At 37.5% G+C, this 22,259-nt stretch overlaps 1 protein-coding gene across 2 annotated transcripts; it reads left to right on the forward strand.

Moving 5' to 3' along the window:
• Positions 1-6,237: 6,237 nt before the first annotated feature.
• Positions 6,238-21,417, forward strand: SPATA22 (spermatogenesis associated 22). 2 transcript variants are annotated; one of them, XM_016200900.2, is made up of 8 exons: positions 6,238-6,280; positions 8,285-8,413; positions 10,245-10,305; positions 10,433-10,528; positions 13,234-13,576; positions 15,787-15,916; positions 18,014-18,111; positions 21,193-21,417. In XM_016200900.2, exons 1-8 carry the CDS (start codon positions 6,238-6,240, stop codon positions 21,382-21,384), a joined length of 1,092 nt encoding a protein of 363 aa, XP_016056386.2. In that variant the 3' UTR covers positions 21,385-21,417. The 2 variants fall into 2 exon arrangements, with proteins under 2 accessions (XP_016056386.2, XP_087682668.1); XM_087826542.1 differs by lacking the exon at positions 21,193-21,417 and having other exon boundaries at positions 18,014-18,177.
• The last annotated feature ends 842 nt before the right edge of the window (positions 21,418-22,259 follow it).

The following is a 22,259-nucleotide window of genomic DNA, read 5'->3' on the forward strand; positions in this document are numbered from 1 at the left end:
CTGCCCTTTACCGTATTTGGATCAAAATATGCAGAGACCAACTAGAGTTACAGCTGTTTACTTTAACTTCTAACTCCCTCACATGGTTGGTAGATCTAAATGCAGTAATAAATTAGCGTCTCATACTAATACAAAAGTTGTGTTTTGTCTTCAGCTAGAATGCCGTCTAGTGGTGCTTTCATGACCATTCGTAGTAGTAAGAAGTTTATACTTTTCTAATCCTCAAAAATAAAAAAGGTGGTCCATAATATGCATATTATTATTCAATATTTATAATCTCTACTTGTGTTTAGAAACATTTCTTCTCTGAAATGAGTTCAGGTACTTTTCCTCAGCTGAAGGCATTTGAATCTCATCTCTATAAACAACCGAAGGCAGATCCTCAGAGACTTCCTCTGGAACTGGCATCCTTTCTTTCAGAATGTTTTTTTGTTGTTGTTGTTTTTTATGGGCAGAGACACAAGAACCAAATCAATGATCACTGGGACTGAAAAAGCTACTTTGAAACATGCCTTTAATTTCTTTCTCATGAAGTTTTTGGAAATAGTGTCAAATTCCCTAGGTATTTTTCTCACTTTCTTGCCTCCATGCTAAAGAAAAAGCAACTGTTAGTAATTTTCAAGTCGTTGTAATGCCTAAAAATGTCTTGGGGTGTGCTTTATATAACAACCAGGTTATATGAGTTTATGTACACAGTCAGCCTAATTTACTTGGCAGCATAAACTCTCCACTGGAATGTGTTACTCAAGAGGGGGTCTTACTAGGGGAAAGCAGCCAGAACACTAAGATGGCTTATATTCCTTTGGAGAAATGATTCTGAACCAAATCCGATTTGATTTCATGCTCAATCATCCAGAAAGTCAAGTGCGTTCAAGTACCGAAAAGACTGTGTGTACTAGTAATGCCAGATTGTTTGCTAGAGGTGCAACAAGAGTAATTCATAACTGCAGGGTAGTTTAATCTGCAATGTTTTTCTGCATATGTTATCTCAGTTTATTCACCCAGCCACTTTCTAAGATAGGAGGTGGTAGGTACTGACACCACCGTTACAGGGGGAAAGAGAAGTTAAGTAACTTGATTAAGGTTCTGCAGCCACCAGGAGAAAACCAGGCCTGAGACCCAGTTTTCTGATTTTAAGTTCAAGTTCAGTGCTTTTCCCAGAACAATAGGGTGCTTCCTGTTAATTCTGGCCTTCCCCAAAGTTCCAATTTTGCTCTTTTGGAATTCACATAAACAGTCACTACAGTGTGCCCAAGAAACAAACGAGCATACAAACAAAATACATGATACAAATATAAAACGTGATACTTCCAAAACATTTAACAAATCAATTCCTATGTTCTTCCTTTAAAAGATTATAATGTAGAGACAGTGAAAGCAAAATAATAACATCTAAATTTATATTAAAACGGCTGTCCTAACCTAAAGTAAAAGCCCCTGTAGCCTTTGATTTTCTACCCACATCAATGCACACTTGGACACTTCAGTGTAGAGAGGCTGAAAACGAGCATAAATATAAACAGATGACAGTCATGTTGTTTAGTTACTTTGGTTTTTAAGAGCCGTAACTATGGTGAATTATTAACACTTGATTATATTTTGTTTGGTTTTTTCCTGCCGATGTGTGATTTGTTCTGTCCTTTGCCCTAGTCTTTCTGGAAATGCTGCTTCAGTGATTTACTCACAGTTGGCACAGATAACTCATATTTTGAGACTTGTTCTATGGATTTTAACAGACCAGCACTTTGAATCCCATTTAACATTTACAAGTAAAGTTTCCCTTACATACAAAAATGAATAACTTTTTTGATAGTTAATAAATTCTAGTAAATCTGTCCCATACTTACCTTTTCTGTCGAGCACAGAGTTTGTCTTCTGTGGAAAGCTCTATTGGAAAAAAGGAGAGCATTTCCTTAGAGCTAGAGCAAGAGGCTTTTCATACTCTTGATACCAAGTTAACTTCCGAAAGATTTTAACTCCCTGCTTCCCAAAGCACACTACATTTTTGAGACCCACAAAAATCACATTTTAAAAAATTAGCCGAGTTATTTTTAGAAAGTTCAGACAGCAAACAGTATACAGAGGGGAACCCTTTCTAGTTGTCACAATCTCACTATGAGGTTGACTAATGTTTTGAAGTACTTAAAAGAATAAGCCTAGTAACTTCTAGCACTACCAATGTTTTGTGGGGGTGGTGGTGTCTGATTTATTGGTAAAGTAATGTAGTTTAAAACAAAGGGAGAGTCAACATTTTATAGTACTGGCTGTGCAATAGATTCAATGTCAGAAATTTTGTTGGAGACAAATCTCAGGTGGGACTGTTTCCAAAATAGTATGACTGAGCGATAAGGAGTATCTTCTCACCGATATTATATGTAAGGTACCTTATATATCACGTGGTGGTCTAGCAGTCACGTGACCCAACTATTGTCACTATTTTAATTTTCTTCTTCCCCTATGGCTCTTTTGCTGTTACCATTCTGACCAACTTTCTAGGTGGAAATAAACAATAACCAGAACAAGAGAGGGGTAGGGTAGGTATGTTTACAAACTGCTAGCAAAGTTTCCACATTGCTCATGCCTGCATTCCTTACAGATACAGTACAGGATGTTGTTCATAGTGGGTTTATAGTTTCCTTTTTTTTTTTTAAAGTGTTTTAAAATCGATTTTAGAGAGATAGGGAGAGGGAGGGAGAGAGAAACATCCACGAGAGAGAAACATTGATCAGTTGCCCCCCTGCACACCCCCAACTGGGCACCAAGCCCACAACCCAGGCGTGTGCCCTGGCGGAGAATCGAGCCAGCAGCCTCTCGGTGTGTGGGACAGTGATCATCCAACTGAGCCACACTGGCCAGGGCTATAGTTTTCTTTTTAATGAAATCTCTATTTTGGGGTTGGGGGGGGTAGGTGGGTGTTGTGTGTGCATGTCTATATTATGTATACTCATATGTATGTTATCAGGTTACAATAGGCTTCCTTGAAGTTTCTACTCGTGTATTTTCTAAAAGTCTCCTCTCTGGAACCATCACTAGTAACAAGTCTTTTTAGACACTTTGTTTCAAGTCTTCTTTTTTCCAGATTAAACGAATACTCCGTTTCTTCAAACTTATTCTGCCGTTTGGCATCCAAGGTTCCGTATTGGCTGGTCTCCGCCTGCCTCTAACCCTGCCTTTGGAACCCTAGCCTCTGTTGGATCTCATCTTCAGAGAAACGGCTCCTCCATCTCTCTCCCCGGATCACAGCCCTAGGCCTTTACTGACAACCTCCCCTCTAATCTCTGGGCCCTCCGCTCCTCTTCCCTTCACCTGTCCCCCTCTTCAAATGGCTGGAAGGCACGGGAACAACAAAACATGGTCTTTGAATCCAGACAGACCTAGCATCACTAACCCTGGCCTCTGGTAAGAACCCAGTAGATGGCAGCTACTGTTACTACACAAGGACTAACATTTATAGAGCATCTGCTGTGTGCCAGGGCTGTCCATTTTCTCTTTTAATGCTTTCAGGGCAGCTAAGTAAACATTGTATCGCTCTTTTAGTGAGAAGGGAAATGTAGGTCTAGAGGGGGTAAATAACTCGCTCAAGATCAAAGGGCCAGGAAAAGAAACAGAATGGTGCCGTGACCCACGGGCATCTGGTGGGCGAGGGCCAGAGGTAAGGGTCACAGGTAAGGGTCACGGCACCATTCTGTTTCTTTTCCAGGTCCCGGGCCTGTGAGGCTCGTGGGCTCTCCCCCTCCTGAGCTCCTGCGGCACTGGCCCTGCCCCGCTGACCGCTCTCCACCCTGCAGGGCTGTGGCCTAAGCCCAGGCCTCAGCTCTCCCGCCAGCCCCCCTGGTGACCGCTTCCCTCATGGTTGTGACCCAGAAACTCAGCCAGGCCAGGCAAGACCTTATGACCTGGTTTCTACGGCCAAGCCAGGGACCTCTGGGTCATTCTCCTCCAGGCACATTCGGGTTTGCCACCAGCATCTTACAGACTGATGTCTAGAACCTAATCAATGACCCTCGGGTGTGGGCAGGGGGGTGGGCAACCAGCCCTGACACACTTTTCTGACAAATCTGGGGCAGACCTGGCTGGCTGCGCAGATCTGCCATCGCCTCACCGGTGACTAGAACAGGACCGTCCTTCTCTGGGCAGAACTATGAAAGAGGTAGAGCCACCGCTGCGCCTCGTACACCACAGCGTGAGGACAGAAGAGAAGGCATGTTGACGTTATGGCGACTGGAAAGGGAGGGGCGATGCCACTGTGCGCATGCCCCAAGGTGGTGGCCTCTGCGCCTGCGCGGGGGGGGGGTTGGGGGGCGCTGGCCTGCGGCAGCACGGTCTAAAAGGCGCCTGCGCAGGTTTGAGACGCGCCTGCGCAGAGCTGGACTTCCCGCGCTTTTCAGGCAGCGGACTGGGTAGTCTCCGCGACCGTTGACTGAGGCGGCCATTGACTGAGGCGACGGAACCTGAGGGCAAAAGTTGCGTGTGGTGTTGGTACGAGAGCCAGGAAGGGAAAGATTGTGTTGTCGCTAGTCTCCAAACTTCCCCGTGCCCTGGGTGAGGAGAGAATGTTGGAAGAGAGCATGAGCCCTGATTGGACGCGCCCCCCTCCCCACAAGGGGACAAAGTAGGCCTCCTGGCCTCCCTGTGATGCAGTGGTCTTTGGGGGCGGTGTGTGTGTGTGTGTGTGTGTGTGCGTGTGTGCGTGTGCGCGCGCCCTCAGGTTTATAGATTGAGCAAATCTTTTGCTTGTTGACGCCGCCAGCCACAATGCCATTTGGGTCCAGTTGGACGCTGGGGCGGGGGCACCGCAGAGTCCCTGCCCCAGGGTCGGTGGCCCCGCGGCGGGCGGGGGGGGGATTTGCACTTTTATTCCGTTTCCGAGATACTCGGAAATCTAATAGCCTTTGTCCGCGCACCCCTGGGTCTAGGATGTGAGTTGCGTTGGCGTTTCCGTACTGAGATCAAGTCTCATAACCCCCGCTTTGGTTCCTTAGAATGGCATCCGGAATATTTTCTAAAGGGCCGGCTAGATCCAGCTTCAAGCCCAAGATAGGAAACAGAGCAGAGGCAGCCCCCGCCATTAAGTTCCCCAAGTTTTATTTCTATCCTTGGAAACGAATGTTTTACCTCAGTACGATTTGCACCCTTCCTTGGTTGTGTCCCTGTCCGTCTGCGTCGTTGGGTAGTGAACTTGGGGGCAGAAATGATTCAGGCTTGTATTTTGCGTTTTCGCTCGATAGTAAGTTTGTGGCATTCAGCTGGGATCGAAATGCATTAGGAGGAGCCCTGCCGGTGTGGCTCAGTGGTGGGGCCTCAGCGCGCCCACCGCAGCGGCGCAGGTCCCGTTGCAGGTCAACGGCAGGTACCTGGGCTGCAGACTCGATCCCGCCCCGGGCGGCGTGCGGGAGGCAACCAATGGATGTGTCTCTCTCACAGCGACATTCCTCTCTCTCCTCTCCTCCCTCCCACTCTCTCTAAAAATCAATGGGAAAAAAATATATCCTTGGGTGAGAATTAACAAAAATAAAAACCTTACCCCACCCCAAAATAACAACAAAAAATAAATATACTAGGAGGCTAAACGTGGAAAGAAATCGCCACAGAAATTCTGTTGTAAAAGAAAAAAAACAAAAAAAACTTGTTCCACTTGCTGAAGTTATAGAAACTGAGTGGAAACATCATTTCGGTTATTCTGGATATTAGGTGAAGCTGTAGTCTTGGGTGCCATCCAGAGATCTCAGACTAATGGCCGAAACAGACGATCTGATGAGCACCGTGTTGTGAAGCGAGACCGCGTGTGCCCACAGGGCTGCTTCCGTGGTACACGTTTCCTCCCTGGTCTTATAGGCATATAAGCCAGCGTTATAGTCCATCTCTCTTGTCAGATCTGGTTCAGTTATTCTTGTTGTGGGTCATTAGTTCCAAAATAAATTACATAGACCGTGTGGAGTTCCCGCATGTTTAGGAAGCAAGGTTATGGCCACGCTAGTCTTCACTTATTTCAAACAGAGCTGGAAGAAATGGTTTGTGCTGTTAGTTCTTACTCAGAAACAAAAGGCTCTGTAAAGTGTTAAGGTGATCAGGTTTGGAGCTATAGTTTTAAACCTTAATTTCAGTAATTACTAGGCTAAGAATTTGATTTTGTTGTTGATACTAGTTACAAATTTCTTTCTTGGAAGGTTTAGTCAAATAACCTCATGTGAATTTGCAGTGCCAAAGAGAACGTTGTAGACTTTGATATTGAAGGAAATGAAGAGAAACCTAAATGAAAATTCTGCTAGAAGTACAGCAGGTATTGAACAACTTTTATTTTAAAATCGTCTATATTTTGTATATGCCATGTAAAACTTGTGTGGGTTTATAGATGGAGCATTTTGTAAAAGATTGAACATGTCGTCTAGCCTCTTTACTATTTAAGTCCAAGGAAATAAAATAATTTAAGGCAAAACATTTAGTGGCAGAAGTGGGAGTAAGATCAAACTTCCCTAGATCTATGAGGGTTCTTCTTAAAAATTTTGTGTGCTTGAGGTCTGTGCTTTTAGGCTGAAAATGAAGAAATTGATTTATTTTTTATTTGTATTTGTGAGTTATTTAAAGTATTCCCAGAAGCACTTCTGTCTCCCTAAGAGCTTCCCCTACCATTTCTGCTTCCCTATTTATTATTTAGAGGGCATGGTGATAATGGACAACGAAGATAATAGTGGCTATTATTTATTGTGAATGTACTGTACTCTAGACATTAAATTGCATGTAGTAATATATGTAATCCTTCCACCAACCCTTTGAGATAGGCATTATTATTATCACCCTTGTTTTCCAGGTGAGAAACTAAAGCACAAAGAGGCTGTTAAATAAGCCACGTAGGAAGCGGCAGAACCAGGATTTGAACCTAGGAATCTGGCTCTGGAGTTCGTACTCTTGATCACTGTATTATCCTCCCTCTCAGTATATGTCATATTGGCACAGTGAGTTTAAAGGAAATTGCCCAAGTTTATACTTCGAAGTTGTGTGTGATTCAACCCTACTTTGAAGTTGTAATCCAAACCGAGGAAGCCTGACTCCGGAGCCCACATCATTTCATCAGACAGTTATCACAGAGTCTGCGTTCTCCTATAGTACATGTTTTGATGGACCAGCTAGAGTATGGTATAGTGGCAAGATATTTAAACTGAGATTTAGGAAACTTGGGTCCTATCTAGGTTCTTATGTGACAGTGTGCAAGCTTTTAGAACCTCTTTCCCTCTGAGATCCCTTCTGGTTTTACTGTTTATAAATTGTGACTTTTGGCTTCACTTGAGATCCCAGGTCTTTTATCTGGAGGGTATGGGTTTAGTTTTTTGTTTTGTTTTTTCTCATTTGGATTGGATGTTGTCAAAATGATCCACAGAAAATAAGTGTTACAGATACCTGCAGTGCTTGTTAAAATTTCAGAGTTTTGACTTCCAAACCAAATTTATTTAAATAAAACCTATGAGAGTAGGGTCTAGGAACTGGCATGTTAAGCACAATTCCAGTGAAATCTTAGTCAAACTAAAGTTTGAGAACCATGGCCCTAAAGGTTATGTGTCCAAAGAGTGGTTAGGGTTTTGGAAAACATGGGTCAATGTCTGGTTCTCCCTCACCTCTTCTGTACTTGAAGGTTCCCTTCCAGTTGACATGGTAATAGGCAAGCAAGTATAGGTGGGAAATGAGGAAAACAAAAAGTAGATTTGGAAAGGGTTGGGGAATGAGGGAGGAGATGGGAATTAATCCAAACAAGAGGAATGAAGGCAGTGTTAACATAGAACAAGAAAGGAGTTTTTACAAAATAGAAACGGACTCATAGGTACAGAGAACAGAATGATGGTTGCCAGAGGGAAGGCGGTTTGAGGGGGACCAGGTAAAAAGGTAGTTGGTAGTTACAAAATAGTTGCAGGGATGTAAAGTACAGCATAGAGAGTATAGTCAATAATATTTTAATAACTATGTATGGTGCCAGGTGGGTACTTGAAATATCAGGGGGATCACTGTGTAAAGTATATGATTGCTTAACCACTATGCTGTACACCAACACCTGAAACTAATATAAAATAGTATTGAATGTAAGCTGTAATTGAAAAATAACATTAAAAAGAAAGAAAGGAGTTTTTAGAGAAACAAAGGCTATTTAGGATCTTAAAAAGAACGTAAGAACCAATCCAAAGGTTTAGAAATATATTTATAATATAAAATTAACATATAGAAGTAGACAAATTATTCTTTAACTAGATCTAACTATTTTTCTCTTATATTCTGTTTATTGAAACATTCAATTTAGGCTGTTTGCCTGTACCATTGTTCAATCAGAAAAAGAGGATTAGACAGCCATTAACTTCCAATCCACTTAAAAATGATCCAGGTATCAGTACTACTTCTGACAGTTATGATTTCCCTCCTCTACCAACAGGTAAGAAAATAAGTTGTGAACTTTTAGAAAATAAGAACTACGACTAAAGAAAATTATCATTTCTATTTTATTACAATGGAAATAGAAAGCTTATGTTTTCCTTTTTTCCATTATCCAAATATAGGGATTACTTGGCTCTTTCTGAACATTCCAGTACAGCAGTTTGAGTTTCCTTGTTTACAAGGGTGGCTTAGCATTTTAAATAGAGTATCTTAAATCTGAAAGCTTTGTTTTAATGAAGTAGTAGCCTACATTATAAAGAATTTTCTTTTTCAAGATACATATGGATATTGTGACTTAAAGATTTGGTGCTAAAGAATGAAGAAACTCAAGTTGCCTCAGGAATAAGTGGGCATGGGAACACAGGAAAAATGGGAAAAAATAGACCTTAGGAAGGGTAGAAGACCAGGGACTTCTAGCTCGTGGCCTTAGTTTTTTTCCCCTCTTATAGCATTTGTTGCCTTTCTTTATTTGTTGACTCTGTACTCTCTCACCCATTTGGCTTCCTTACAGTTTCAACTAGCACATGAACTAAATTGCCCTTGCTGAGAGTTAACACAACCTTTTAGTTCTAGTTCTCAGAGCTCATATTGACAGCCCTCTGTATCTCTTGATTTAAATTCTAGAGACAGAGAGGTTTTGTTCAGCTCATCTTCTTAAGTGCAGTTACTAAAACATTGGCTTAGCTTTATGTTTAGACCTCATCTCTGAAACAATTAGCTGTGGTGGTGGGTCCTGGGAGATCTTAAAACTTACTCACTTTTTACTTATCTTTAGAAGAAGGCATGGACAGGAAGACATTGTGAAATATTCTTGGTACATGCCGGTTATATACATTTACATTTTTCTGGGCACACTTAAAAAATCTTTAGTAGGATCTTATGCAACTAGAATTTTAAAATCAATCACTCTCTTTTTCTCTCAATACTTGTATTGTTAATTTTATCCAGTGTTCATCCATAGACCTTAATCTACTTCGAAATTTATAATTATTTTGTTTTCTTTCACATTTGAGAAATTTGAAGTAAGTATTTTATATTATTCCCATTTGGGGGATAAAAAATTCACATGAATATGCATAAATGGGTATTTGTCTGGTCATCCTCTGCCATTTAAAAAATTCTCCACCAGTTAAAGTATTCTTATAAGTAGCATAATGTTGACCTTGAAAAATAACAATTTGTGCTGCTCCATAGGAAAATTTGCATCCTTCTAAAATACTGAACTGTACAGGCTCTGACCAGGATAACTGTCTGTCAGAGATATAATAACATTCTTATATTGAATAAGAGATAGGACTAGATCAGTGGTTTTGAAATTTTGAAAGATAGGTTGGGAAACAACCCATCTTTTAAAAAAAAAAATAGAAGAGAGTATAGTAGACTAGACAATATCAGAGTGTATCATACATAGTAAGAATAAACATTGATGGTGAAATTTTATGTTCTTCCCACCCCCCACACACATGCACACCACACATATATGTGTTCTGGGTTATGATATATTTCTTGCTGTGGGTTGTAATCAGAAAGTTTAAGAAACATTGATTACATTGAATTCGTGTTACAGAGCACAAGGTACTGTACTAGGATTGATTGTGGAAAAGATACAGATAAAACTATTACCTTTGCTTAAAACACAATGGGGAAGAAAGATATCTATAAAAATGAAAAGGCAGGCTGTGTGAGAGTACACAACAAAGTGCTGTTGAAAAACAAGTCCATATCTTTAAGTTCTTCAAGCTTTAAACCATCAAATTAAGTAAGTATGAAATAATAATTATTTTTTAAGTGCTACCTGTTTTACTTTTTTCTCTGTTATATCTTTTGAGATTGGGCCTGGGAAGCAGTGAATCCAGAGTTGCCTTCTTTAAGGAAAACAGTGAGCACAGGGTATGTAAAAACATATACCAATGAATGTGTGTCTGTTACTGATTGATGTTATTCTTCTATGTATATTTTACTTTTCTGAATTTGGAAACAGACTATTAACCTTTAATAAGATATGTTTCCTTGAAAGGCAAACATCACATTCAGCTTCTCATCCCTTGAGAAGTCAAGATTCTGTTTCTAAGCCTATTCAATCAAACACTGAAAGGAGCAAGAGCGGTTGGAGGTGAGTCTTCTTAAGATTTCTTTCTTTTTCTATTCCTTCTTCTCTTTACCTTCTTTTCCTCTCTTCCCTTGTCTTCTCTGTCATCTTTTCCTTCTTTCTTAAACAGAATTACATTTAGGAAATTTCTGTACTTAATAATAACTATAGCAATATTAGCTACATTTTATAAAAGAAGTCAAGAGAACTTTAGGTAAATTTAGCGGTGATTATGTTTCCAAAAAATTCTTCATGTTATAATGAAATTTCTGCCAATATTTATCACTATGAATTTATGATTTTGCTATGGGTTATTAGTGACCTAATTGACAATAGGCAAAGAGTCAAGAATAACTGTATCTTAATGTTGGATATATTGAGAAATTGAGAGCCAAATAGAATGCCCAATCTTACCCTACCTCGTAAGATAATTTGCTCCAAGGTAAATAGAATGAAATAAGAAAGATAGATGGAGAGTGAAATACATCTGCATCTGCAATGGTAAGAGCTCAAGAAATGAAGAGGACCATGACCATTAGGGAAGATGGTGAGGGTACTTCCGGGCCATTGCCGTAAGGATCTAAGTTTAATGCCTAAATATTATGAAAAAAAGGAATAGATAGAAAAAGGAGCATGGGTTATTTTTTAGGTTGGATTTTAGTATTGGGTAAGTGGCAACTACTGAAGGAAATAATTGGGGAACAAAGTATTGGAAAAACAATACCAAATATGTATCATATATTAGTAATTTTTGAATGCTTCGATATGTTATTTTAATAATCCTTACAAAAACCCTGCGAAGTTAATATTACCCTGACTTTATTAAAGATACCATATTTTTTTTAAAGGGGAAACTTTTAACTAAGTGGTTAATAAATACATCAAAAAAAATTTTATTTTTAAAAAATGAATTTCAGTTTTATTACTCATGCAAATTTCCTCAGGACCAGTCAGTTATTTTTTTCAGGACCAGGGCTTGAAACTAGGCCTATTGTTGGTTTTGAGATGGTTTTTGGAGGCATAGTTCCAGCTGAAGGTGCTAGGAGAAAGTCTGTTCTGACAGGCATTAGAGAATTAAGTAACAGATTATAATCTGGACAGCCACCCAATATTAGATATTACAGTTTGAAATAATAGATAATCTGTCAGACTGTTGGAAAATTAACAGAAAATTCAGCAACAGAAAACATTTGAAAACCCAAGAAGGCAGTTCATAATCTGTTGAAGATCTTTTAACTAGTTCTATGCTTAGATTCAGAATCTAGGCTTTACCTTCACATCCACCTATCCCCAACAACTGCCTGTTTTGGAGGATCTCATTGACCATCTGGACCCTATCTTTGTCCTCAAAGAGAAGGATCTGTGTGGGACACTGCTCCCTTCCCTGCTCAGAAGCCACTTCAACTTAGACTTCATGGTCTAGTTGGGATATTGAGGTCCTGGCTGAGCCAGATTGGCTGCAGAAGTAGCATTGTGTGGGCATGCTCTCCCAGGACTTGTCTAGGCTAGGAGCACCTCCTGAGCAAAAATGTTGGAGGAAGTTGCAGATGTACTGTTACCAGTAAGGAGTTGTGAAGCTGAAAGAAACTTTTCTAAACTATGAATAATAAAAGTAATTTCCACAGCCATGAGAGTGGGAAGACAAAATTCTTTCTATTCTTTCTCTTGAAAATAAAATTGCTGGTATATGAAGAGGCGATCAACGTATGAAAAATGTCTCATAGAGGTGTATCGGGTAGTTAATTAACAATAATACTAATAATATTTTTCCTGAATATTGTGATGTTTGTGGTTTTTATCAACTTTTAAAATTTTGAAATTATTTTTTATTTTCTCATTATTTTCATACCTAATTTTGTACCTAATTTACTTAAGAAGGCTTCTCAAATCATACAAGCTTCAGGCCCCATACAGTTTGTACTTGTCTGGTCACTAGGGAACCTACACCTTTTTTTTTTTTTGAATTATTTTCCCTAACAAAATGGGTTGTGTATTATTTGCCCTCTTGTGAAATTTTCAGGAAAATTATTCAGAAATAAGAATTTGTGACTTATACCAGTTTGTCTCTGTAATACTCTTAACTAGCCAGCTCAGAAATTATATTTTTTATTTTGGCCTCATTAATATTATGTTCCAATCAACTGATACAACTCAGTTTAATTAGCTAGTAAAATGCTGCAACAGATTCATAAGTAGGGCTTTTAAGCTTTGTAGTGAAAGTACAAAATTTCTAATCAAATTAGCTAATTTGCCTAAATTTATTCTTGTGATTTAAAATCACTGATAAGCCATTAGTTTAACTTCTTAAAATTTTACTTTGTAGAAAAATTTAAAAGAATATATAAAGAAGTAAGCAGAAGTTCTCAAAATCTTACCACTCATGGACAACCACTGTTATGTGAAGGCTTGTATAGTTTAAAAATATACTTTATAGCACTGGACTCTGAGTTGGGAGACTAGGGTTCTCTGGGTTCTGTATTGTCGGTAATTTTCTTTTTGACTTTGGACAAGTTACTTCCTCCCTAAGTCTCAGTTTTCTCACCTGAAAAGAGAGGTATAATACATTATATAGTTGTTGTGATGCTGTAGAATTTCTAACTAGTCAGTAGTTACAAAGTAGTTTATAAACCACAAATTGCCATATAAATGCAAATTTTAATAATTTTTTTAATTAAGAAAAACTATATGGATACAAAAACTAACACTAATTTTTTTAAAAACTATTACAGCTACAGAGATGGCAACAAAAATACCAGCTTCAGAACTTGGGATAGAAATGATTTTAGGCCTCAATGCAAAAGAACAAACCTAGAGGCAAATGATGGAATAAATTCTTGTCCAGTGAGTTTCGGAGTGCAACAACAGAAACAATTAAGAATATGTCAACCTCCTAACTTATCTCACCAAAGAGAAAGTGAAGTCCTCAGAGAAACACATTGGTCAAAAATACCTGGTTCCACAATGAGAGGCCTAGACAAAAACAGTGCATCACAGGCATTTAAGCCCAATAGCGAACAAAATCAATTTAAGAAAAAAATGTTAGATGATATTCCAGAAGACAACACTCTCAAGGTAAACTTTTAATATGAATTATTTATGTTTTGTATTTACATGTAAAAATGAGATAAATAAGTATTCAGAAAATTACAGAGATAAGAACATTTGAAATCAATCCCATGACATACCATTACTTGATTACTATAAATACCCAGGTCCATTGGAGTGAGTGAATATTAGTTTCCAAGATATTTCCTTACAGGTTGTGAATAGCTGCTCTCTTTCATAGTTATTTTAGAGTGGGTTCTGAATTTCACTGTTTACTAATAATTAAGATGATGACAGTTTATCCATTACTTGCAGAAATTCTCCAAGCTCTTCATATGTCAATCTAAGTTTTTTGTAACAAGAGTCAGCAAACTTTTTCTGTAAAGGGCCAGATAGTAAGTATTTTTGGCTTTATGGGCCATATTGTCTCCCTTGCAACAACTCAACTATACCACTTAATTCTGCCATGTAGCTTAAAAGCAGTCATAGACAGTACATAAATGGATGAGTGTGGCATGTTCCAAGAAAAGTGTACAGAAACAGACAGCAAGTTAGGTATGGACCACAAAGGTTTGCTGACCTTTGCTGTATAATCTGGTCTTATTTTACTATAATCTGGTTTTATTTTACCTTTCCAGCCTCATGTTCCATGTTCCACTAATTCTCCAATGCACTTGCCATTTTTAGGCTATTTACAATTCTCTAAATATGATATGCACTCTAATATGACTCTACTTTGGCTTATATTCTTTCCTATATCTGTACTTCCTTCAGCCTTACTTCCTGTCTCCACTCCTCACTGTTATTGTTCTTTGTAAATGTCTTTTATATATTATGTGTACTGTTTTGCTATCTTCCCTCCCTTGACCCTGGCCAGTAGATTGTTTACTCTGTGCCCTTTTCTGTGCTTTGGAAAGCTGGATTGTACTACATAGTGCATCATCCTGGGATCCCTTAGCTGACTTCTGTTAGGGGTCAGCCAGTAGGAGTCACTGGCAGGACATCAAAGGGTGGGGAGAGAGGATGGGTTTTCCTTTGTCCTCCCTGCTTAAATGTAGTGTCACAGGCAGTAGTTGTGTCCCTGTGTCATATAGCCCCTCCATGAGTCTAGCTTTCACAAGTTTGGTAGTTTATTTCCTCCCCTTGTCCTTTAAGCTTAGGAGTGATAGAAGTTTTGTATTGTTAGTTTTTGAGTACTTAAGTGCCTTAGGTTTGTTCTGCCCAAATGTCTGTAAGCAGTCTTTTCAGTAAGCCATCTGAGGTAATTCTTTTTTTTCTTTCTTTCCTGGTAATCTGACTAAAATAGCATGTTTCACAGTGGTTCTCAACCTTATGTTCCTTGTACATAAGAATGATGTGACATAGTCACCTTAATAACAGAGGCTCATTATGGCCATAGTCCTCACTGGGAGGCAGTCAGACCTTGATTAGGAGGAGGAGAGGGAGGAAAGGTAATTATAGTTGGAAAGCAATGTCCCATCCAGTGTTCTTCGATATGCCCTGCCCTCACAAAGGAAAGTACCATCATCATCCCCGGAAAATTAGTATCTTAACACATTGTGTTCTTAGTTGATCTTTAAAAATGCCAAATACATTCCCATCTCAGGGTCTTTACGCTTTCTGTTCCCACAGTCCTCACTCAACAACCTGTTTAAAATAATTACGTCTCTCTATCCTTTTACCCTGATTTCAAATGTATAAGATATATCAATTCCCTACATTCTATTATATAGTTATTGTTTTCTGAATCCCCCACTGGATGGCAAAATGTATGAGGGTAGATCTTGTCTGTTTTGTTCATTATTGTTCTCTCATTTGCTATGTTTGGCACAGAGTAGGTACCAATAAGTACTTTGGGAATGAATGAATGTGTCTGACTCCCCTCCTATAGTATGAGCACATTAAGGAAAGGAATTGTGTTCTCTTCACTTGTATTTATTACAGGGTTGGCACATGATATCTTAAAAAAAATTTGACGAATGATTGAATGAATGAATGCCCATATAAATAATTCTTTTCTTCATTGTCTCTAAGTGTATCCTAGTTTCTCCTCCTATAAAGTGCTAATGATGCCTTTAATTTATGGGAATAACTGTACTAAAATTTTCAATAGTTATTTTACATATTTTATACATGTGCCTATTATAAAGACCTAGAATCTTTATAAAGAAAGTGAAAGAGTATGATGAAAAATATGAAAGGTTTTTCTAATGCTGTCATTTTGTGTTTTTCAGAAGGATGCCTCATTGTATCAGTTAAAGTTTAAGGAAAAAAATAATTCTTTAAGAATTATATCTGTAGTTATTGAAAGCATGAAGTATTGGCGTGAACATGCCCCCAAAACTGTACTTCTTTTTGAAATATTGGGTAAGTATAATACTTCAAAAATACTTAAGTAATACTATTTAGGTAATAGTTTTTTAAAAAAATGTTTTTATTGATTTTAGAGAGAGAGGAAGGGAGAGGGATAGAGATACAGAAACATCGATCGGCTGCCTCCTGCACAGCTCATACTGGGGATCAAGCCCAAAACCCTGGGCATGTGTCTTGACTGGGAATTGAACTGGTGACCTCTTGGTTCATGGGTTGATGTTCAACTACCGAGTCACACTGGCTGGGCTAGATAACAGTTTTGAATGTCAGTAGGAATACCTAGGAAATCTTTAAGAAAAATAACATTTGCAAAAGGAGATTATAAATAATTAGGATTTTCTTCAGTTCCTGGGTCTGTCATTGATTTGTGTGACTTAAAATGTATTTGGTTATTTATGGTAGTAGTATTCTGAATTGTAATGATAAAACTGAAAAGATTATTGCAGGTAATCTTACTCAACCCTTGAGGTTTGTGAGGAAATGAGGCAAATAATTAAAATAGTCTTGACTAAAATCACAAAGCTAATTAGCAGCAAACATGGATATTCTCAATCTAGTGTTCTTTCTACTATATTTGACTAAATCCAGTAGTAATTTTGTATATAAATTAAATCATATTTTAAATACTCTGAAAGAACATTTGTAAAGAACACTTTACTGATATGAGCACCCTACAATTATTCTGTTTTCTAAATTAATATTTTAAAGGGGGAGAGTTTTATAGAATATTTCTGGAATTTGATTTTACTTAGGATGAAGAGATAAGTAATAGTAGAGATTCAGAACATATTTCTTTCAATAGTTAAAGTAAAATAAATATTTAATTTAATTTAATTGATGAAATATTCTAAACATACAGGAAAAAATAGAGAATATAATATCCACATGCCCATGTTATAGACTTGAAACCCCCATCCATTTTTCTTCATCTCTAGAGATAATCACTGTGATATCTTTCCTGTCCATGTTTTTATAATTTTACTATATACGTCTGATTTCATAAATTTATGTGGCCTTTTAATTGCTTTTGTGTTTTAAAATACACAGCTTGCATTTTCACCCAGTATTATGTTTTTGGGATTTAGCCATTTTCGGTCCTGCTACAATATTGTCTTCATCCTAAAGTTCCAAATATGGCCTGTCTAGTAGCTTCTGACTCTTCCCTTTTGGTATTAAGATGATTATCAAAGTTCTCTATACCACCTACTTGTATACCACAGTGTCACATTCTTTGATGGTTTCTACTGGTTGCTCTTTTCCAGAGACTAGCAAATGACCCCTTGTATATCATTTTCTGATTGGTAACAAGTCCATCACCTAAACCCTGCCTGCACTCTGTAGCTGGGGAATGGGATACACTAATTGGTTTAAGTCAATCTCAAGTCACTCCTGCATCTGGGTTGGGGACAAATTTCATTCAAATTATATGGCTAAGAATCACTTAGGAAAGGTTTTCTAAAGGAAAATCTTGGTATTATTAGGGGAAATGGAGACTGACTTCAAAATAACAAATCTTCACTATCAGTACTCAGTAGGTGGTTATTAAAGGAATAAATAATGCTATTATTTGATGATAATTTCTTGAGATAAACATGAATTATTATTTACATTTTATAGATGAGACAGATTTGAAAAAGGTTAAGCAATTTGCTCAGTTTAGTAAGTTGAAGAACTGGGACTCATACATGCCTTTTGATTCTAATTCAATGTTTATTTTTTTCATTAAACCATGATGCTTATTAGTTATATGTGTGTATTTCATTATTATAATTTAGTATACTGGTCTGGGGAATTAACCACTTTATAGAATACATTCTAAGAAAGTGATTCAGATGGCCAACTATTGTCAGTTGTATGAACTTTGGCATATAACCTGTTACTAAGTTGGAGAAGGCCAGAAGTTTTGTTTCCCCTAGTATAAAATAGTTTCAGAAATATCTTTCCCTCTTTAAATGTCTTCTTTATTATTGTATAAATAAAACTATGAGAGAAGTTGGTGTGGGAATAGTTATTTAAATAATCAACTTCTCTTTGTTAAATTTTCTTTGCATATTACCAGCACTCACCCCCACCCCCTTTAATGTTACTTAGGTGTTCTTGATTCAGCTGTTACACCTGGACCATATCATTCAAAGAATTTTCTTATAAGAGATGGGAAAAATACTCTGCCTTGTGTATTTTATGAAATAGTAAGTATTTGTCCAAGTATTCTTTCCAAAGTCTATGCCAACAGATCATACAAATGCAGATTGTAATTTCATTGCAGTACAAATGCTGTTAACACTTTAGTAGTACCTTCAACATTTTGTTTGGTTTTAATTCTGATATTAAAGTTATTTGTTCAACTGGTATGGAGAGCCTACTATGTGCCTGGTGCTGTGCTAGATGCAATGGATATAAATTGGAATTTAAGTGGTAAATGGCTCTCTCAAAGAGTTTATAATCTCAGGTAGAAAGACAGTTATATAAATGTTACATTGTGGTATGATAAGTGGTATGACAGAGGTATATGCAGGGCTATAGAAGTAGATAGGAAGATCAGGGAAAAGTTTGAAGAATGTAGTAACCTTATTTTAGATATTTAAGGACTAATAAACCAAAGTATGGGGAGGAGGGGAAGAGGTAGGGAGGAATGCACCCTAAATTGAGAGAGCAGCATATTCAAAGACAGGAAGCTGAGAAAGAGCCTGGATTGTATAGGAAACTGTAAGTAGTTTATAATTACCAGAGTGTAAAGTTAGTAAGTGATGGAGGTAAGGGTAATGTTTCTGAAGTTGCAGGAAGGCAGAGTGAGGTGGGGTATAAGGAAGACGCTTCGTGATAAAGAAGGCTGGGGTGACAAAGGAGGCTGGACATCACAAGAAGTCTGGAGACTTTATAAGACTTAGATACTTTGTAAAAGAGTTTGGCATTCATTCTGAAATTGGCTATAATTCTGAAATCAGACATGGATTCTAGTTTTTATTCCATCATTTACTAGCTTTATGACCTTGAGTAAGCTGCTTAAACTTTCTGAGTTTTAGTTGTTTTATCTGTAAAATGGGGAGACTATTTCTAACTTTGAAAGGTTGTTTTGGAGATTAGATGATAAAACATGAATGTACAGTGTCTGACACACAGTAGATCAAGAAATAGTAATTATCCAAGTTATTAATTTCTAAAATATCTTGAATGCTTATTTTTCTTTAGTCTTATGACTTTTTTAAAAAATCCTCACCTGAGGCTATTTTTTCCATTGCTTTTCAGAGAGAGTGGAAGGGAGGGAGGGAGGGAGAGAGAGAGAGAGGGAGAGAAACATCGATGTGAGAGAGACACATGGATTGGTTGCCTCCTGCACGGGCCCAGAACAGGGCCGGGGACTGAGCCTCAACCAAGGTACGTGCCCTTGGCCAGATCGAACCCAGGACCCTTCTGTCCACAGGCTGATGCTCTAACCACTGAGAAAAACTAGCTAGGGCTCTTACGACTTTTAAAATAAAGAACTTTATATAGCAAATTGCACAACTCAGTAGTTCTGGAAGTATCACAAAGTGAACATTACCAAGGTTAAGAAATACAACATTGCTGTTACTCTGTGCATCCTTGTGCCTTCTCCCATTCACTACCTCCTATCTCCTACCTAAAAGTAATCACTGTCCTGTCTTCTAATATCATAAATTAATTCTGCCTCTTTTAAAACTTTATGTGAATAGTATCATATGGTTTGTTTTCTTTTGTGTCTGATTTCTTTCACACAACACAATGTAAGATTCATCTTTGTTGTTGCATTTAGCTATAGTTTATATTTTTGTGTACAGTATTCTGTTGTCTGTATATACCACAGTCTAGTTTTATATCCTACTGTTGGTGGGCACCTGGGTTATTTACAGATTTTTTGCTATTATGAGTAATGCTCTGTGAATATTTTTGTATATGTCTTGTGCATATTCATGCATTTCTGTTGGATATATACCTAGGAGTAAATTTGCTGCATCATAGTGCATGTGTATGTTCTAATAAGTAGTTATTGCTAAAGAATTTTCCAAAGGGTTGTACCAGTTTATACACTTACAATCAGTGTAGGTGAGTGTAGTTTCTTTGCATCCTTATCAACACTTAGTATGTCAGTCTTTTTTATTTTAGCTCTTCTAGTGGGTATTTAGTGCTATCTTATTTCTCTACAATTCCCTGGTGACTAATGAGAGTTGAGCACCTTATATACTTACTGGCCATTTAGGTATCTTTTTTTGTAAAGTCTGTTTAGGCCTCATGTTCTTTTTTTCTAATTATTTGTCTTTTTGTTATTGATTCATAGGAGGGTTTTTAAAAATCTATTTTGGGTACACATTCTTTGTCCATTATGTATATTGCAAATATTTTCTCATACTTCCTGATTTGCACTTTGAGTTTTAATGGTGGCTTTTGAGGAACAGAAATTCTTCACTTTAACATAGTTCTTTTAGCAATAATCAATATATCCCTCATAGTTAATGCTTTTTACGACCATTTAGTGAAAGCAATCCCAGAATAGTTTAAATTTACTCATGATCAAGAGGATTTGATGTGGGCTGATCTTTTTCTGGTTTACTAGTTCCATTAAGGCAAAGCCCTTTTGGGTCCCCACTCCAGGCTTAGTGTCCTAAACCTGGGGCGGGGATAGGAGTGGTCACCAGAATCTCTTTTCTCTAGGGGCCTCTGATTATATTTTTTTTCTCCCAGCCCTATGAGCCTGTCAAAAGCTCTGCTCAGTTTCTTGTACTCTCAGCTGCCTTGACTATAATTGACAGATACCCCAGGAGGAAAGCATCCCCAAATATCAGGTCTTATTCTGGACTCCTACCCTTTCCCAGATGGGGTCTCTAATTCCTCACTGCCTTGGTATCTCTCTGAAATCTATGAGGAAATTTTTAAGTGTTTATCTGGCTATTCCAGTTGTTCTTAGTTGGAGATTTGATATGAACTACCTTTCTGCCATCTACTGGAAGTAGAACTCTGGCAGTCTTACAGAAGTGAATAATTTATGTACCAATACATTGAAAATTAGTCTTTTAAGGAGCAGCAGCTTGCTAGCTTGTAAGAATCCCTATCCAGGTGAGGGTCTTTCCCCTAGCAGGGCACTCATATATGCCTAGCTACCATGGTCTTATCAGGAGTGGGGCCCTAAGTCAGGTAAGGGAGTTGCAGCGTTTTGGAGTGAGTCATATTTAGTTGATCATATAATTAGTTTCAAAAAGTTGAAATTTAGATGAAATAATAAATGACTTTATTGATATTTATCTTTTTAAAAACAGGATCGTGAACTTCCAAGACTGATTAGAGGCCGAGTTCATAGGTGTGTTGGAAACTATGACCAGAAAAAGAATATTTTCAAATGTGTCTCTGTCAGACCAGCAGCTGTTTCTGAACAGAAAACTTTTCAAGCGTTTGTCAAAATTGTAGATACTGAGATGAGGTATTATACCAATGTAATGAATGAAATTTAAATAGTGATGTTTAAATAGTATAACTTAAAGCACTTTTCTGTTATTGTTTAAATTACTATATCCATGGTTTTATAGCTGTTGCTTTTCTATATTTCACTTGTTGAATTAAAATATTTAAATCCTTTTAAATGTGTGAAGAGTTTTTGAAAAATAATTTTACTGTCTTTATAAAACTGGCATATTTGCTAAAATTCTACAACCATTTCAGATAAAAACACTCAATATAATGGGAATACTTATTTAACATGAGATAATAATGCATTTGAGTTATCCCAAAAGCCAACATAAAGCTTAATGGAGAAATATAGAGACATTCCCACTAAAGTCAAGAAGACGGCGACAAGGGTGCCCACTATTAGTACTGTTACTAAGCACTATACTAGAGCTGCTAGTCTACACAGTTCATTTAATTACTTCACATATTTAATGAGCATATACTTTGTGCCGAGCAGTGTTTCAGGTGCTAGAGACAAAGCACTATAAGAAGTAACAAAAATCTATGAACTTATGGAATTTATATTCTGGGACCCAGCGACTACATTAGATAAAAGAAAATTTTGAGGTATAAGAATTATTGCTCTTTGCAGATGATATAATTGTATACATGGAAAACCTAAGAAAATCAACTGAGAAACTACTGCAAAAATGAGGTAACTTAGTAAGGCGCTAGAATAGAAAACATAATATGCAGAAATCATTAGTAGGTGGTATTTAAATTACCCACCACCATTAGAGTGTAAAATGGATAAAGATACCATTTAAAATAGAAAAAATTCTAATACTAGTTAAGACTCAATGATAAATATGGAAATTATAGAATAAAACTTTAAAATACTAATGAAGCACAGAAAAGAAGACTTGGACAAATGGAAAAA

This window comes from Miniopterus natalensis, chromosome 17 (genome assembly GCF_054644295.1).
Source record: "Miniopterus natalensis isolate mMinNat1 chromosome 17, mMinNat1.hap1, whole genome shotgun sequence".
Taxonomy (NCBI): domain Eukaryota; kingdom Metazoa; phylum Chordata; class Mammalia; order Chiroptera; family Miniopteridae; genus Miniopterus; species Miniopterus natalensis.

Coding starts and splice junctions, on each gene's coding strand:
- SPATA22 (XM_016200900.2), top strand. CDS start 6,238: ATGAAGAGAAACCTAAATGAAAATTCTGCTAGAAGTACAGCAG. Junction 8,414..10,244: donor TTTCCCTCCTCTACCAACAG/GTAAGAAAATAA, acceptor ATATCTTTTGAG/ATTGGGCCTGGGAAGCAGTG. Junction 10,306..10,432: donor AGGAAAACAGTGAGCACAGG/GTATGTAAAAAC, acceptor TTTCCTTGAAAG/GCAAACATCACATTCAGCTT.